We start from the raw sequence: 19,752 nt of genomic DNA on the forward strand, positions 1-19,752 counted from the left end.
TCATCCTGGCAACGAAAATTTTGATGGGGGCAGCAGTCAAGCAGGTATGTACTTAATACCTTTTACTCATGCAGGCCTAAAGTGGGCTTCTGGCTGAACGATAAAACACATAATGTCTTCAAACTGCTTCAAAGATTAACTTAAAATATCTTTAAGTAGGGCGGTTTTCAACATCAGGTTAAATAATAATTGGCACGAATTTCATTACACGTATTTACCTGTATTTCTTAATAGGTAAAATATTGTTTTACTTGATCACTACTAATTATGAGTGCAGCTGCTTCCTTATGAAAGAAAAAATGGCCTTAGCCTATGTCTTAGTACACAAAGCTCTTTTTGCTGCCCAATAATTGTTTGAATGCTACAGCTGCATCTCATCTGTCTGGTTTACAGCAGTTCTCAGGTAAAAGATGCTCTGTCCTCACAGCAAAAGGTTTTTTTAAGATTGCTGGAAACCAAATACATGAAACACATTTGTCCTAATTGTGGACAACCTTCTTATCATCCACAATTTAAGCAGAAAATTGCTGTTCAAAATGTTTCAGAAAGCTTTATTTTCACAGCCATTATGCTCAACAGGACATATCACAGCAGCAAAAATTCTAATGTCCAGCAGTTAACACAGGACGTTCCCAGTGACAACATACATAAAAAAGTCACAGGTGAAATGCAAGAATTATTAATTTTGGATGAGCTGACACCTCTCATCACAGGCTGGATATAAAAAAACCAAAAAAAACCTTGTCCATCTTTTGTGTTTTCCTTCCAAGTGACAAATAGCAGGGGAGAAGAGTGGCCTGCCAGCTGACAGCTACACTGTTAAATTTCTCATCTGACTGTGCTGTATCGTATTCTGGTGCTGGGAGGTAGACAAGTGTCTGTTCAAATACCGTTGCACATAAACACAGAAAACCAAATATCTTCCTATCTGATAACCAAATCTGAAAATCAGACTGGCCATGGGTGATCTTCTATCAATATCTTTTTTAAACATTTTACCATTAAACTGTCTTCAAACAATACCAAAGCTGAATGGCAATACATCAGGTCTAGCACTGGTCTATCCTACCACATAAAGTTTTAGTTACTCTAAACTATCATACCAGAAAAATTACAACAGAATGCAAATTATTGGCTTTTACCATGAAGCCTAATCCTGAATGAGGGCAACAGAACAGGATAAGCTTAGTGGGAAGCCACTTTACCCATGACACTAGTCAGATAAGGATCATGCTCTGTAGCAGCTGCCATGGGGTACCTTTTCAGTTTTGCTTGAATTTGGATGGATGAGAATTTCTGCTATATCGGCCAGCATCTTACGTAGAGCCCAGGAAAAATTCATGGTAGTATACTACAAAGGAATTTACAAAAAAGGAATCCACTACAATCTGGCTATAGCAGCTGCAGGTCAAAATTTCATTCCTACTGCAGAGAGTAGGTCAATGACCTAGGGGAAGAGGGTTAAGAGAACCCTAGAGCTTATTCATAAATCGATGTCCGTTCAAGAGCTTTTAAGTCCTCCTAAAAAATATCTTAATGATAACAAAGGTGTTGAGGATCAACTTGTTAACACATAAAAAGATTCTCTAAACTGAAATGATCAAAAGATGCCACTAATTTAGATACTCACAAATACAGATCCTCTTCTGAAGAGAAAACACTACTCCATTGTGCATGACTGGTGTAAAGAAGATAACTAATACTGTATCAGAAATGCAGTGAGAATAAATTTTGATGGAAACATCATTAAACTTAGATGCTATCAGTGAATGCTCAGGATCATTACCTCTAGTCATTTTTATTATTTGTTTAAGTAGGAGATAATTTATTTTGTGCTGTCAAGCCACACCTGGACATTCAGTCTTTCTCCAGGTTCCCAGACTGAATTCAGATTCCTTATGTGTGTGGATTTTATGGATGCAATGGTGCAGACAGAATCAAAGTTACTATGCCATTTTTATTTTTAATTAATGAACTGCCTTATTCTCTGGCTGCAACAGATCATATTCTTAAAAGTATAACAACTGTCATATAACAAGAAATACCATTCACGAACTAGAATGAATCTTTGTTTAGTTAAGTGATGGGGGATGAAGCATTGCTCCCTGATGCATTAGCCTAGTGAAAGACACCACCATAGGAGGTCATTACAGGGCAGGTGCAGATGACTGCACATACCTGTAGTAAAGCTGCAGAACTTGCAGAACTATGAAAGATAGAATAAACGATTTTAATAGGAATAAAATGCTTCATCATAAAGAATAGTTTCTCATTAGAATACATTGTGGAGCACTGCATTGATTTTACATTTCAGTTTCTGGGACATCTGCTAAAGTAGGCATCTAATTCTTGAAAGTTATAGGCGTATAGATGGATGGCAATTACAGTGTCTTCTTTAAATGACAAAGGACTGATCTGAGCATAAGAGTACAAGATAGGCAAGCCTGAGCTTCAAGTCTAGTTACAAAGCCATCCCCACATCACTCCCACAGCACTTGAACTCTTGGTCTCGTTGTTTCCTTTTGTAAAAACACTTTTACATGACAGAAAAAATGTGAGGACTTGTCCAGGTAATTGCCTTTTGCAATGAAAAACTGTTACAATATAATTACCTGCTACAGAGCTTTTCCTTCTTTTCAGGCTATCTCACACCTACTCATCAAACTACAGAACTGATGTATAACTGTTTATGGAAGACACACAGCTACACTCTGAAATACTACAAGGAACACTATTTTTTGCAGAACACAGGTAAGAAAGCTCAGGAAGCACTTTATACTCAGGTGAAAACAAAAACTATGGATATGAGCCCACATATATTTACTTCCCAATTATTTTTTATTTCAAATATGCCCTTTTACAGGTTTTGCAAGATGAATTAGACTCAGAGTTACACTTGTACAGCCTCTTAACTCTCTGTGATCCTTGTGGCTCCTGCAGCCTTCAGTAACTTTTTGATTGTATTCAATTAGAATTCCATTAACAGTTCTGTTGGTCATTCATAAAACACAGAAACCAGCTCTGCCCTATACATCTAGATAACTGTATAGTATTAGTATGAATAAAAGTTTTGAAGCTGCCACTTTGACAAAAGTTTTTGTTTTAATAAGTTTCTGTACAGAAAAAAAAAAAAAAACAACAAAAACCAAACAACCCGGAGCACATTACTCTTAAAAAGATTAAGAGCAGGACTTTAAAATATAAAGTTATTTGAGACTTACCCTCTCACTTCACTTTATATGGAACTCACAGGAGTGTTTCCATCTGTCCTGAAAAGGTTTAGGATTTCCTCAAAAGGAATTTAATTCCAAAATATCTGTCAGTCTCCAACAAAATTAAAGAGATAACTTCCTTATCTCATCACCTTGCATCACCTTAGAAGATGCAAACATTGCCCTTTAGAACTCATTTCTCTCATTCCTTCACAGAATATATAATATTCACACCCTTTTATTAAATGTCAACATAATACTATGTTTCACATAGATGAAAGACACAATTACAGGAACTGTTCAAGAGGGAAAAAGTGAATGAAACAGTAAGTTACAAATGTGTGACACTCTGCAACTATGAAAATATTTATGTATTATATTAACTGAACACTTTTGTTTGCAAAAGCCGGGGTTCAGACACAGCAGTTTAAAGTATAAAATGCTCATGTTTCACTGCTGTCTTTACAAAAGAATTATTTCTAAGTTGTAAAGCATGTTCTTATGACAGTCTCTTCTGATCTTTTAACAGATACATGGAGAAATTTCTTAATGTGGCTTTCATTAAAATAATGGGACAAGGTCACTTTACACAACTGAATCAAGAATACATCATGATATTTCTCTATAAAGAATAATCACACTAAGGGATCTATATTTGTGGGTACCTAAATTAATGGGATCTTCAGAGCATTTCAATATAGAGCACTCATTATGTGTTAAGGATTTGATCTTCAAGTATTTCACTGTGTATTTCTCATATCACATTTACTAAACAGAAGATTTTCCATCCAAGTTTTTCAATGTAATATAATTTATGGTATTAAATTTTAAAAAAGCATGGAAAAAAATCCATTTGTGTACATGTGCGTTATTGTGATACATTACTTTTTTCCACAGAAAAGAGCTGTGAAAACTTCCTCATAAAATTCCCAAATAATTTATAGTTTATTTTCATTTAATAAGAGCAATTTTTCATGGTGACCAATATTTTCAGCTTACTTGAAGCGTAATTACAAGATCAATTACAGCCTCTTCTCTTAGTGGTAATTTACATCTTAAAAGAAGCTTCATAGGCTCAGAGCAATATTTTATCCTCTAGTACGGGAATGTGACAGCTTTCATCATCAAGGACAAAACAGCTGATTGAAAGGGCATAGAAGCTTCCAGAGAACCTTTTAATTCTCCAAAGTCCTACACAGCAGCCATTTCTGTTCTGATCTTTGCTCAAAACAGATGTCAAATATGTCTCAAATCAAACTCAAAGCCCAAGATACTACATGTAGTAGATCACTTACAAACCAGAACCAAAATCAAAAAAGTACTAATGTACACTTGTCAGTTGTGGCACATTTTCACCTTAAAGTCAGGCAAAACAGAGCTGCAGTCAAGTACCTGATAGAATTTTCTCATCTGAAGGTCCCAGAGTTGAAAGATCTGACATGCACAACACTTTCACATTAAGATGGGCATACAGAATGCCTCTAATACTGCAGACAAGAGCATCTGTTAATTTTGGCTAAGCTACACAATTTATACAAATCCAGAATCTGATCTCTGGTTACAAATGTTCTCTATGTTCTCTCTCCTCCAACAGGGGCAACGACATACCTCCCCATACCTCATAATGCACTTGATAAACTTCTAACAGCCTTATCAAAAAATGACACAGCAACACCACCAGATATGAATAGACAATCCTATGTTTGTCTTGGCCAGTCCAATCACTCAGTGTACCGACCACCAGATACAACCTATTCCTATGATCTAATGAAGCCTGCTGGAAATAGAGGCATAATATATATTTAACTTTATTGCCCCTTCCAAGGCTGATCAACATTAAAGGATTTTTGAGCCTGCCTTCCATGCCATATGCATTGCAGTACTGCATTTCAGAGATGATTGGCCCCGGCAGTGTTTCCTACATCAACAGGATCTGCACATACAAACTATCAAAAATGTACTGAACAGAACTGAAACTAAGTATTTCCACAAAAAAATCTTAAGTGTTAATTTGGCAGATATGCTGTTAATTTGTCAAATACAGGGTCCTTGGATTCCTATGTAATTTTCTGCTGTTCGTTACAGATGTGAAATATGTTTTAAACTTAATTGGTAGAAAGGAATTTTGGAATTTGCACATGAAGTTACTGTATCCTCGATCAACTGCTACACAATGATTTTTATTATTGCCTTACACAAGAGCTATTAAAATAATTAGAAATAAAAATCACTAATTCTTAAGAGATTTCAGATCAGGATAAGTATCACTCTAAGTATATTTCTTGATTTGCATCAGTTTTTCACCAGACTTCTTCTCTGTGCTCTTAGCCTAACTCATTCATTTCTTTAGCAAAGATTTACAGTCTGTGTGAGCAATCCCTTACACTTCAATACACCTAAGCAAAGGCAAGCTGAACTCCACACAAAGTCAAAAGATTGCCAGCAAGATGATCAAATGCACATGTACCACCCCAGTGAAGGCAAAACAGTAACACAGATAGAAACAAATTATTAACAGATAAATAAGAAATAAATCATTTAGTCTGTAGAATAAGAATTACTTCTTATGACAACAAACTGTAAAGGAGCTTAACAAATCAAAAGTGCAAAATTTTTACTGTAAAATTTTCCACTAATGCCAGTAAGATAATGAAACTCCCATAAACTGTGTTATGTATTATGGGATGTATTTGCACAAAAAACAAGCATTATGTATTTACTACCATTCTTTTCTGTTACCTGATACTGCTTGTTCCATTTTTTCAAGTTTTCAGGCATAGGGAAAAGGAGATTCTTGATTCTTCAGCAAGACCTTTGGGCTTTCAGCTGTGGTAACTTTACAGAAAGTTAATGAAGACTGAAAATGTTTCACTCCAAATCTATCAGTAGCATGTTATTTTCCCACCACTTCAGAAGCATTTAGGGACTGATGGCACTTTTTCCCTGTAGCCCTGGGAGGCTCTGCTCTAAAAGCAAGAGCTTAACCTTAACCTTGGAGTTTGCAAGCCTTTCCATGGGTGTTCTACGAAATATGAACTAGCAACACATTTCAGAAGTAGTTAGAAACCTCAACTGATACACACACACACAAAAGCTTTCTATTTGCTTTAAAAAATACCAACAACTTTCATGTTTCTGCATGAGTGACAGCATCTGCATCAGGGAGAAGGAAAAGGAAGGAAGGAAAAAGAAAGGAAAAAAGGAAAGAAGGAAGACAGCTCAGGTGCTGTCTAGGACAGCACAGGTAAGCAATACTCAGGTTACAATTATTCAGGACAGGCAGTATGTTTATTTACAGAAGGGATACACTAAGCAGTCCAGCATTAAAAAAGAGTTCCAGTGGATATATTATTCCACTGACCACCATCTCTCAAGAAATACTAGGCTATGGTGGAATGCCCACCAAAAGATATTAAAGATCTCCTATTGGCAGCCTCACAGAATTTTTATTCTAATCCTTTGCTCTGAGTAATACAAGACAGTGCCAGTAGAACTTCAGGGGTGCATAGTTAAAAAGCATTTCTATCTCCAACAGTAGTAGAAATAGGCAGAGAGGTCCAGTTTTTAATAAAATTAGAAAAAGTGCGGCTTTACCATGTGAAATGCCACCCAAAACTTTCTTAAATTCCATTTTATTTATGGGTTGAATTCCACTAGAGAGATGTGGAATGGAACACCTATTTCTAAGGAATACAATTTTAATTATGTTACATGCTGCCTCTGCTTTAATTATGTAAAATAGTATTAAGTAACAAACTGTTTATGCATGAAGTGGATAATTAACACATCAAAAATTATTATGATAATTGGATCATGCTGTCTTTTTAGCTCTTCCCTCCTTCACCTCTTCAAACTCTCAGCTGGAGTAACAGTCAAAGAAATACCTGTTCTAGGCTGGGATAATAACATTTTTCCCATTGATCTTTCAAAGACATAGCACTTGTTCTGAAGAACTGAATCAACGACCACACAGGCCTGGAGAGAGAGCAGTGCATATTTCATTATCTCCCAAGTGTAATGTTTTCAGCAGCATTATAGGAATGATAAAAATGGGACAAAAATGGAACCAAAAGTGAACACATATTTTGAGGCTGTCACTATCCTCAACTCCAACTCTGTTACTGTTGTTCATTAGAATTATTTTTTCTAGAAGGGGGAAGGATGTGAAGCAAACTTCCTCATAATTTTTATCTTCTTTTCTGGAAATAATAATGTAAGCTATGAATTAACATTCGAACCCAACTGTTTTCAACTGACTTTCGTTGCATTCTTAACGCTAACTCACATTTATTAAAATTCATAACAGCTCACATTTTTATTTTTAGAGTTATACAGAATAACTAATACAGAGCCATCACTGAAAACCCATTTGATGGAAATATTTTAGCATTTCCACTATCTCACAAAACTATGCAGCATCCCTACAGCTAGCCCTGTCTAAATACTGCAGTTACACCTTTGTGTAGACTTTGGTCTGCCAGATGCAGAGCTCTGTGCAAGTTACTGCAAAGCTCTGGACAAAGCCGTGCAGGTGGCAGGTTTCGATGGCGAGGCTGAGAGAGCGGGATGCCCGGCAGGATGGATGCCCGGCGGGATGGATGCCCGGCGGGACGGATGCCCGGCGGGATGGATGCCCGGCGGGATGGATGCCCGGCGGGACGGATGCCCGGCGGGATGGATGCCCGGCGGGATGGATGCCCGGCGGGATGCGACGCCCGGCGGGATGCGATGCCCGGCGGGATGGATGCCCGGCGGGATGGATGCCCGGCGGGATGCGATGCCCGGCGGGATGCACCGCCCGGCGGGATGCACCGCCCGGCGGGATGCACCGCCCGGCGGGATGGATGCCCGGCGGGATGGATGCCCGGCGGGATGCGATGCCCGGCGGGATGCACCGCCCGGGCCGGGCGCTCCGCGCGGAGCTGTCTGCGGTGCTGAACAGGTGGCCGCGACACCGCGCCAGCCTCACCCGAGGTTCTCCGCCTCCCCACCGCACACCCACCGCGCTCTGACCGCGGGGAAAGACCAAAAGAAAACTCGATTGTCCTACGTTGCTCTATCGCTTTTCGGCTTGGGAGGAATCTTGGCAAACCTTTATAAACTTCCCTTCCAACTCCCTTAAAAAGTGCAGCAGGTCTGGGACAGGCAAACTCCAGAGACTGGTTTAACTGGCTTTTTTAAAAAAAAAACAGATGAACAATGTCATTTCAATAAGAAGACTAAAGCCACCTGCTATGCTCCTAGGCACTGTCCCACGGACATGCTTGCAGCATGGTTGTTTGATCTTCCTACCAATAAATCAAGGTCGAAGACTACTGAAAATAATGAAAAAGCTGATTTCCACTTGCCAGCATTTTAGGTCACTGGGAGTTTCTCAGTATTCATCCTGCAATCACTAATAATTACAAAACTGTCAGCTCCCTATTTTGCAACATTTTTTGTTTGCCTCATGCTTTGTAGAAAAATCTACTTATGCTTAGGTTGATTTGCTCTCACCAGAGTGTGAAAGACATGACAGCCCCAAGCTGAAAGGAGCTTCTTCTGCTCTACGGAACAAATTTTCCTCTCTCAATGAATTCCTGCTTATTTACACAATAACAAATATTTAAGCATGTTTCAGACAATAATCAGAAAGGAATGTTCTGATGGGAACAGGATTGGGAAATAGCTGATGCAAGTCCTCCAGGATACAACCAACCATCTGTGGGCTCTGCTCTACAGACCTTACTCATTCCTCTGCATAGATCAGGACATCTGCTTGAATGAAAGACACATCTGCCTTCAGAAAATAGCTTTAAAGGCTATTTGCAAAACATTACATTGTCAGGGTTACACAGCATTTTCTCTTGTGTGGAGAAGATTATGTACATCACTAAACCAAGGGATTTTAAAGGTACTTTTCAGGTGTCTAGTGCAACATAAATTTTATGAGCATAGAATTAACATAGCACTTGCCCTGCACTCTCATGATCTTATTTTTCACAAGTCAACTGTGTGAAGAAAAACATACTACGCTTAAATTCAAAAGTGAGCAGATATCTAGCAGCTATGGAGGATGCTATGCCCTTTCTTTCTAACAAACCACTTGAAACAGAAAACTTCCTTTAATTTTTGATGTGAATGACAGAACCCCTTGAAGCTACAGCTCGCTCCAGGCCCTGCCATGACTACAGCAGTTTCTGGTGTCTCTCATTCTAAAACACAGAGAATTGCTGTTTTAAGGACAGGTATACTTGTGTTCTGTACTGTCAGGCAGCACTGAAAACTACATTAACCATGATTAAGTCATATGATTGTGTAACTCCTTCCATGTAGTTGCATATATGAGGAAGTTCTTTAAAACAATCAGTTAAAAAAAAACAACCAAAAGGGAATGACAATTTTTTTAAAATATTTTTTTCTGATATGTGAGGGATCTGATTCCTAAGTCAATGAAAATTTCTAACTCTTTACCTGCAAAAACCCAACAAACAATCGAATCTTCGAGGAGCTACTTAGTATAAGCTGGGGGACCTACACGGACCTACAATTATTTCATTATCTTCCACAGGATTTTCCATTTAAAGTTTCTGGAAAATATATAAGAGTATTTTAAACATTTAGAGAGGGCTTGTTTTCAGCTTTGCTCTTCACGCCTGAAGCAACATACACCAGAGAAGGCTTCCACACTGCAGGAGTGCTACTTATTTTTATACAGATAAAGAAGCCTGTTCATCAGTACTCCTATAGTTTATAAATTTGCTCTCTCTCCAGAACACTTATTTAGTACAATATCATTAAACAGCTTTCAATATATTTGACATTAACGCAAAGAAACTGGGTTCTGAGCCAGCTAGAGAAGTTTTGAATGTCCAAGGACAGTACAACAGGATTCAATTTGGCAAAAAATCTTCAGTGAAATAAATCTTCTCTAACATTACCCTAAGTGGGAGTCTGTGAACCATTTCATGTTGAAACTACAGCATTCATTTACACAGAATCAGGGTACTACACAATTCTTAATTTTTTTTTATGACTGGTACCAGTGGAAAAGTCTTCTTTGCCCTTGAAATCTGATATTTCAGTCTTCAGCTCAAGAAGTCTTTAATCTGAAAAAATAAAAGCACTATATCTATGAGTAAAGTATTTTTCCCTTCAAAACTTTGAATTCTGGCTGTTGTACAGTTCAGTTGAGCTGAAATGCCACATTTTAATTACTTAGTCAAAAAAATTACAACTAAGTCACTTGGACAGAACCTGTGACAGCATTTGTGAGATTTCTTGTATAGCTTTGACCATTACATCCTTTGTACCTTTAGCCCTACCCTTCCTGACTCTTTTCTCTGGTCACATTCCTAGACACTGTGAAGCATTAAAATAAAACAAGCCAAACATAAATCTTCCCACTCCTCTTAAACACTCTCCTAGAGTATACTCCTAACTGAGACAGCGCAGTGAAGATTACATACCTTGCATAGTGAAGACCATTAACCTTGCCGTCAAGAGAAAATGAACAGCATCAAATTTTGTCATTGGGAAATAAAAGAGTATTGCTACGCATCTGCTACAGTAGATGACAGGCACATCACCTAGAAAGCATATTATAACCTCAGGGCTATGCAATCCTATAGCATAACTGCAGGCGACAGTCCCTAGCCGGCAGAACTCCCCAGCAGGCAGAGTTTCCTGGCTCCTCTCTGCCCCCTGCATGGTGCCCGTCTCCAGGGCTGAGGTCCATTCACCAGCTTCGGCAGGCTTGCAGACACCACGTTCGCTTTCTGAACCATTGGGACGTGCCCAGTGCTTACCACCACTGCTCCCCGGGACAAACCGCCTCGCACCCCCACTCAAGCCAGCAATGCTCCCTGACCCGCACAAAGAAATGTTACCTGGATTTCTCTTGCGTGGTACACGATGATGAGCCCGAGCAGGATGATTGTGGAGAGGCTAATAAGGCATTTCAGAGCGAGAGAATACAGAGACTCCTGCAAGAGAAAGACACCGCCGTTCCTCAGAGACCCCTGCGCGGGGGCCGCTCCGCCCCACCGCCACCCCGGCCCGAGGACGGGGCCAGCGGCACCGCGCCACCGGACACTGGGGACACCGCGGGACGGGGACGGGGAAGGGGCCGCGGGCGGAGGGACCGGCTGCCGCCCGAGCTGGTACCTTGGTGTAGGCGCCCCAGGAGAGTTCGGTCTCGATGACCATGACGACGATGCCGAACATGCCGAAGATGAGCGCGTAGTCGCTGAGGCGTTTGCGCTTCTCGAAGAGAGCCCGGCGGTGTCCCAGCTTGTAGCCGATGTTCTGGTTCTTCTTCTTGCTGGACTTGCCCCCACCATTGTTGGTGCTGCCCGTGCCGGGGCCGGGGCCGGCGGAGCTGTAGAGAGCCAGGTTGTTGGAGTTGTTGTGTTCGGGCTTGGAGACCACGATCTCCGGGGCGGCGGGGCTGCCGGCGGCGGGGGCAGAGCCGGTGGCGGCGGCGGCGGCGGGGCTGGCGAGCGGCGCCTGGAGCGGCTGGGACTCGGAGTCCAGGTCGTGCAGGTTCCTGCGGGACGAGCTCAGGTTGCTGAGCGGCCGCATGACGCCGCCGTTGTACCTGCAGCTGCTCATGGCTATTTCGGTGAAGGGGTTGCTCTCCCGGCGCTGCTGCTGCTGGTGATGGTGGTGGTGATGGTGATGGTGGTGGTGATGGTGAGTGCTGCTGCTGCTGACACTGCTGCTGGGGCTGGCTGCCTGCTGCTGCTGCAGGCTATGGCACTGGTGGTACTGGGAATATTGGTGAGGCTGTCTGGACGCACCAGCATGGCTGGACGGGGTGAACTCGCTGACGTTCAGCTGGCTGCCGTGCCGGGAGGAGGCGGCGGAAGACAGCGGCGAGGAGTGCGTCCGAAAGGCGCCCGAAAGCGGCGAGGAGGCGCGGAGCAGCAGGGGCAGGTTATCCCCCGCGGCTGCCGCAGCAGCCCCGTAGTAGGCGCAGTTGTTGCACTGGAGGCACGGGCTCTGCTGCTGCTGTTGCTGCTGCTGTTGCTGTAGGAGGCTCTGCTTGTCTTGTCCGTGCTGCTGGCAGTGCGGCGGCGCCGGCGGGCGCTGCTGTTGCTGTTGCTGCTGCTGCTGCTGCTGCTGCTCGGGGCCGAAGCCCGCCGGGAAGTGGCGCGGCGGGTCCATGCCGGGGCCGTTAAAGCCGCAGGAGGACCGGGCGGTGGTGCACCCTGCGCAATGCGTGACGGTCGGCAGGGGAGCGTCCTGCTGCCGCCACGACGGACCCATCCCGGCTCCCGTAGAATCCAGCCGCCGCGTGCGATTGGTCGGGCGCACCAAAACAACGGGCATCACGTCACCTGGCGGGGCGGAGCGGCCGGCCGTCACGGGGGGGTCGGGGCTCCGCGCGGGGATCCCGCCTCCCGCCCCCCGCCGCTCGGGGCTGCCCTCGCCCCCCGCCCGCCCCGCCCGCGCCGCGGAAACCCGGGGCTTCCCGAGGGCGGGGAGCGCCCTCGCTGCCGGGATCGCCCCCGCCTGCCGGCGGAGGGGCTCCGCCGGGGCTCTCCCCGGGGCTCTCCCCGGCTCCCCACTCACATCTGCGCCGTCTCCGGAACATGGGCGCCGCGTCGCGCTCCGGAGCTGTCCAGCAGCGCCGCCGCCGCCGCCGCCGCCCTGCAAAACACAGCGTCGGGCTCGCTGCCCTGCCGCCGCCCCGGGCCGCGGGCGGCTGGAAGGCGCCGGGGCCGCGGCGGGCAGCGTGGAGCCGTCCCCGCACATGCCGGGCCCGTCACGGAGCGCGGGGACGCGCGGCTGCTGCCGGAGGAGGGAGAGGCGCGGCCGGGGCTGCGGCCGGCGGCAGCGGGGGTGGTTCGGGGGCTGGGGACCTGCTCCGGCGGATCGGCAGGAGCTGTGAAACGGGACCGGTGACACCGAGTCGTTCCGCTCCGGCTCCCGTTCCCTGGCGTGCACTGCCGGCACAGTCCTGAAGCTGGGTGTCTGCTACCATTTTGCCTTTTCCCTTTCCTTTCTTTCTTTACCTCCCAAGCCCCCACTGAGTAATGCGCTCTGGCAGCTCCATTAGGCAGAGCAATGTCTGCGCCAGGTAAAGTCTCCTTTCTGCCTTTATTTAAGGGACGATTCTTTAAGGGAGGAATGGTGAAAATGAAAAGTCATTTACCTTGTTAAAGCTGTGTCGTTCCTGTCAACTAGGCAAGACTATAAGGGGGGTTTCGTCTTTTTTTCCCCCCTAGTCAGTATTTGATAGCGTCAAAGGTTTCCTTACATCTTTAATTTCTCAGCAATGTTAAAGACAAAATCGACCAAGCCTTCCTAGGATAAAAGCCTGTGTCCTTGCAATTTCTGTGTCCCCCGTGACATTCAATTCCCTTTGAAAACCCTTAGGTGGGTTGTAGTTTAGAAAGATGAGTGAGGCTTAATGTCATCAATAAAGTTTTAAAATATGTTGTGTTATAAAACTTGAAATACTTAATGCCTAATCAAGGTGTACCTTTAAAAACAAGCACACGTATCACCCTCACAATGAAACAACCCTTACTAATGTAGCAAATACCGTGTATTACAATATAATTTACAGACAGACCAAAATTTAATTATGTTTACATAGCATGTTGTTTTGAAAAAGCACTCATAAATAGGCATATATATGATACACAACATCATAATGCCTTGTGATAAATCAAAATTTGTCTTGACAAATTTTTTAATAAAAATCCACACACACTTCATTGCATGAATGATGAAACACTTTAGTTTTTAAATTACAGCAAAGTGTATCTGGATACCCAATATTGCACTCAGCTTCCCAAAACACCAGTGGCCAAGAAAAAAGGCACTTTTATTTTTAAGAATTTTTTTTTAAAGAATGAATAGGCTGTTTTACACCCCTTCAGATATTCCATTTTGTTTGAAAAAAACACAGTGCTATAATTCTCTCATTGATCCTATTTTACCTCTGTTTTCAAATGCACATGAATCTCAGGGATCTTTGAAAATTAAAATCCCAGGGAACCTGGGCATTTATTATTCTATAAATAAAAGTCATGCTGAAGCATGCTTTCAAAATGTGTGTTTTGTGAACTAGTTAAAGATTAGATAGGCAAGGTTTCATCTTTCCTTTTCTGTGCATGATGTGTCCTTAATTTTGCTTGAAGGTACTTACTTTCAAGCTTTCATTTTACCACAAGATAAAGTCCTCATGACCTAGTTTACCTTGAAAAGCCTTTTAAGAAATTTGTAAGTCCATGTTTTATTTAGAAATCACCAAGACTCTGTCCTGTAACTTCATCTACTCTGAACATGGAAGCTTATATTAGAATTGTGAAGAAGGAAAAAAAAAGTCTTTTTAAAGCCTTTTTATTCTAAAATATCTGATATCTTTGCTCTGTGTGGGGAAATCATTGCATTTATTTTTCTAATTAATATATAGAATTCACAAGTCTCAATTTTTATACATCTACTCCTGCTATCCTGTTTATTTGTAGAAATGCAAGGCCGGTGCTGTTACTAGCTTTTAGATATTTAGTCTACTTGCTTGGCTGTTTCATTGTGTGAATAAAAAAATGAATATTCCTATGTCTAACACAAGAGGTCATACTCATCACACAGCTTGTTAGAAAACTGATCAGCTATGGTTTCATTTTAGTTTCATTGTGCGGTCTGGGATATCTCATCACATTTTCAAGGTATAAGCTAAGAATTGTGGAGAGTTTGCATTTTCAGAGCTAAACAGGGGAATCTTCCCCTCTGTGCACTGATTAATGAGAAAGAACAGAAAGATGCTATTTACTCTGTCTTCCCTTGCTAAAAAATTTTGAAGTTCACTTTTAAAAATGAGTGTATTTGTTTTCAGAAATAAAATCTATTCTTCATGCAAACTGAATTGTTACATTCTTTTGCACTACCAATTAGTGTGGCAGCTCAGAACTGTTAAATCATGCTAACATGATAACAGTGAACCCCTATGAAAGAAACATTATCTGTTTGGAATAAAGCTTTGGTTTTTCTCCTACCTTTTCATTGTATACTGGATGGAACTGCTCTTACTGATTGTCATAGGTCTTGATTCTGCTGTGCCAAAAAGGCTGATTTTACACGAGTGTGTGCATCTACATACATGTGCACACACACCTTGGTGTAACGTGAGAGAGAAGCACTTACTGCAGATCCCACTTGATAATTATGATTAATGGAGATATTCAAAAAACAGATTTTTTTTCCCCTAACCTCTCTAATTGCAAGAACAAGATAAATAGTGCCACACAGTATTGAGCAAAACTGTATTAACAACAGGACAGGAAACACAACAGACACAAGAAAAATTAGATTCTTGAGAGGAGAAAAACCACTATGAAATATTTGAAGTGACATATATTGGCTGATCATTTGAAAAGCTCGCATAGCTCACATAGCAACATGCAACAGAGATACAATGCCTACAGACTACAATAACAGATATTAGAAAGATTCTTGGGTTGTTACCCTATTGCCCCTACTAATGCAAAACTACAAACTGTTAAAATAACTGCGAATTCTGCCCTCATAAAAAGGTCAAAAATATAGAAACATGGTAATAAAAAGGAAACAAAATAGAGGGGAAAGCAAGCCTAAGACATTCCATTCTCAAAGCATATTCTGCTCAAGATCTAGGGGTTTTTGGAAGGCCCTAAAGGAAAAAGCTTTATCCAGTTCCAAAAAAAAGGCAAGCATTGCAGAGCTCAGTATGTGCATTGAAAGATGGCATTCAGTGAAAGCAGAGTCACATTAATCAAAACACAGGTAACACCAGCAGCAATAGGGTAACATAAAATCATTCAAGGGTATCTATACAGCAATAAAAATGCTTTGTGAGACCACACCAAATGACTGCAGTATAGCTGCTGAGATGATGGGCATGGAAACTAACCATATGAATCACATGTGTAAATTACCTTTTCCATACCATCTGGCTGGGCTTTTACCCACCAGACACATCTAACATTCACCCCAAAAACTTCTGGTGTCATGTAATTATATTCCTTAACTGGAATCCCACTTCTGCTGGACCTATGCTTATTTCAAAGACCTTTTGATAATGTTCCACAGTAAGGGGGTGAGAAAGGAAATACCATTACTCCATACAGATAATGCAATTATGTATTAGGAGGATGCATGATTTACTGTTTCTACTTTTGATTTTATACAATTTGACTAATCTGCATTTTCTTCTGCTTCTCCACCAACATCACCAATGAAAATGCAGGTTCACTCCAGTTCAAAACCTTCATTTGTAATCTAGAATATGTAGGATATGACACATAGGGACATTGGATTGACAACAGCTCTAAAATAGTAATGAAAGTTTTCAAAAGTGGGGGTGTCTTCATTCGTAGGGATGTAGTTTAAGAAATATCTAGAATTGCTGCATGCCTTTCCTCCAGTCAAGAGATGTTAAGGGATGAGAGTTTTGGTTTTTTCTTGCTAAAAACACTTTTTACCATACATATTGAAAATATTGGATGTGGTCCAAAAATACCTGGTAAAAATATTTCTTCACTTTCCCATCTTTTCTGGATATTTTTATAGTGCTTGAAGGACACACAAATCTAATGACTTCCTTTCTTGCCTCTACTTTTTGTCATTATCAAGCAATACGGCCACCTTCAAAGAATTTCTGAGCTAGCTAATTGCATGAACATTAATACTGTTTTATCCAGCTGATGCAGGTGCTCAGCAGGTGACTCTTACATTATGCTTAATCAGGCTGCTTTTTGTTATTTTCACAAATTGGTGCAATGTTGTAACAGAACTCAGATAACTCAGTACAATTTCTAAAATGCTAACTTTACACAGTTTTTTATATATTGGTCTATGCAAGAGCACAGAGTGATTTTTAGTGTGTATGAGATTATCAAATGTGAGAATGTACTTTTAACTGTGCAGAATGCAGTTTTTGAAGTATATTGATCTGTCAAATCTAGTGAGACAGCATTTATATCTAAATATAAGATTATACCTTGCAGAGGTGGATGTTAGTGTTTTTTTTCTCAATAAAATATGTCATATGTGATTCATATAGCAATTGATTCTAAATAATTAAATTAAGTTTGTCCCTGTTTTAAAAATAAGGGGTTTTTCTTCATAGGTACTTTATCATCAGTGCTTCTGTTTCATTGTGAGATCAGAGTTGCTATAGATTTGCACTAGCTTTGTTGTATTTGGAAAATTCCTTCAAGGTTACTTAGTAAAAGGTTCCCTTATTAGGCTGTAAAATGTGAAAGATGGATGTTGCTTTTATCAGATGTGTACGAGTTCTTTCAAATCTTTAATGGTAGATTCTTCCAGTCAGTAGCCCTCCAAATTCAAAAAACATACATGAAATGTAAGGTTACTTCTTTGGTTGTGTTTACTGGGAGATTTTTTATGTTTCTGCAATTTTGATGCCCTGAAAGACTCTGCAATTTCCACAGCACATTCGAGTCTCTTGTCACAGAAGTTTGTTTGTTTGTTGCTGTCATCATCACACCTAAAGCTTTTTGGATGTGCTCAAAGTGGACACAAATGTCAATGTATGTTGTGGTCCTGCTCACAGAGATCATCTCTTTTCAAGTTTATGCACTTGCAGAACTAATGAGAGCAGAGAAAAGACAAAACCAAATATTCAGTTTTATGTTACCTGCAGTCACACTTCCTACTTAATTTATGCTTAGTTGTATTTGTGTGGTATTTCTAATTTCTGAGATGGCTAGTTTCAGAAGTGAATTTAGGAAGAGGAGCAGGGCAGTTGTTGAGAGGAGCATCTCCCTTCTTCCTAGCTACATATGTCTGCAGCACCTTATTTTCTGCCCTCCTCTACTTTTCACATTACCCCTTCTTCTTACACTTCTCTGCTGCAGAGGAAACAGGATACTTACATTACTTGAGAGCACCTCTGGGTCAGGTGCTTCCCTGTAAGAAGACAGGGAAGCATTTATCAAAGTAGGGAGTTATTCAAATCACCTCTGCTTCAAGCTGGCTCTGGCTGGGTAAGCTGTGTAACTAAACAACTATTTGAAGTGATATTCCAGAACCTGAAGGGAAGTTTTATAAAATGTTCATTCCCAGAAATATAATTCTTCTCACTGCTCTATTTTATCCCTTATTTTCATATTATTCAACCCAAAATTTGCTATGTTTTTTAGAAAAAGGCTAGATCATTTTAATTATCAAAACTAATTTTAAAGTGAAATGGCTTAAGACTTCTGTGCTGGTTTCAGCAGGGGTAGAGTTAATTTCCTTCACAGTGGCTGTGTTTTGGATTTGTGCTGAATACAGGGTTGATAATATAGAGATGTTTTTGTTATTGCTGAGCAGGGCTTACACAGAGCCAAGGCCTTTTCGGCTGTTTGTACTTGTACTTCTGCTGGTGAGGAAGCTGGGAGTGCATGGGAGGTTGAGAGGAGGCACAGATGGGACAGGTGACCCCATCTGACCAAAGGCATATTCCAGAACATATGACATTGTGCTCAGGATGTACTAAGATGGAGGGAAGAAAGAGGGAGGGAAAAAATTATGGAGTGATGGTGTTTGTCTTCCAAAGTAAGTGTTACACATGATGGGCCCTGCTCTCCTGGGGATGGCTGAACACCTGCCTGCCATGGGAAGCAGGGAATCAATTCCTTGTATTGCTTTGCTTGAGTGCATAGCGCTTTTTTCCCCTATTAAACTGCCTGTATCTCAACCAATGAGTTTTCTGGCTTTTACCCTTCCCTTGCACTTCCCAGTTTCTCTGGTGGGGGAGTGAGCGAGCAGTTGCCTGGGGCTTGGTGCTTGGCTGGGGCTAAACAACAACTTTTCGCATAAAATCTTGCCCTACTCAGAAAACCTTTCTATAGACTCAAACTTCTTTCCTTCCAGACGGGTAAAAGATATCTCTGCAACCACATATATGAGATTAGTAGCTCTTGTATTAGCAAAGTGACATTTAAAAGTATGTATCACTCTGTAGACTCCTTTAAAAAGTTTGGATAACCAGACCATTTCTCAACAGAAAAACTACTTGTAAAAAATTATTATTCTCTGTATCTTTGCACATTCAGAATATATTCTACATTAGTGAAGTCTGATGCAAACATGGGAAATATATGGACCGTGTGGTTTCTTCACCTTGGCCAGTATTTTAGATTCTTTATCTTTTCAGAAGATCAAAACCAAGTTTAAAATGGAAAATATCTTCTTGCTTTAATTATGAAATCTCTGCTGTTACAGTTACAAAGTATGACCTGAGTGTTCTTTCTCAGAATAATTTTACTAATGTTGAAGCTGGTCTAAATAAAACTAGCTCTTCCATCTCACAGAAGCCTATCCTCTGGAGAAGAAAGCCCCTCCTGGTAGGAATCCATTTTCCCCTTTGTGATCATTACTGCAGAATGATCAAGGCACTTAGGTAAGAGATCTTCCTGCACTGTCTCAGGAAACAGCAGTGCAAGTGACAGTGTTGAGAGCAACAAATCGTCAGATTGTTACACGCTATTTGGCAATGAAAATTCTTTTCAAGGACAGAATTCCAGTATTCAGCAAGCCACGTTCTCTGAAGGGTGGAGAG

At 41.5% G+C, this 19,752-nt stretch overlaps 1 protein-coding gene across 5 annotated transcripts in view; it reads right to left on the minus strand.

Annotated features, from left to right (window-relative positions):
* KCNN2 (potassium calcium-activated channel subfamily N member 2) overlaps nucleotides 1-12,524 on the minus strand; it is a 68,533-nt gene extending 56,009 nt beyond the window's left edge. For 4 of the 5 annotated variants that reach the window (XM_085043200.1, XM_085043202.1, XM_085043203.1 and 1 more), the window contains exons 1-2: nucleotides 11,358-12,476; nucleotides 11,081-11,176 (exon numbers count right to left, since the gene is read on the minus strand). In XM_085043200.1, the coding sequence (XP_084899326.1) occupies nucleotides 11,081-11,176; nucleotides 11,358-12,461 (1,200 nt within the window). In that variant the 5' untranslated portion in view covers nucleotides 12,462-12,476. Of the gene's footprint in view, nucleotides 1-11,080; nucleotides 11,177-11,357 lie in introns of all 5 variants that reach the window. The other variant, XM_085043199.1, reaches the window with a different exon arrangement.
* Between the last annotated feature and the right edge of the window lie 7,228 nt (nucleotides 12,525-19,752).

Source organism: Lichenostomus cassidix, chromosome Z, assembly GCF_008360975.1.
Source record: "Lichenostomus cassidix isolate B80296 chromosome Z, HeHo_3.0, whole genome shotgun sequence".
In the NCBI taxonomy this organism is placed as follows: domain Eukaryota; kingdom Metazoa; phylum Chordata; class Aves; order Passeriformes; family Meliphagidae; genus Lichenostomus; species Lichenostomus cassidix.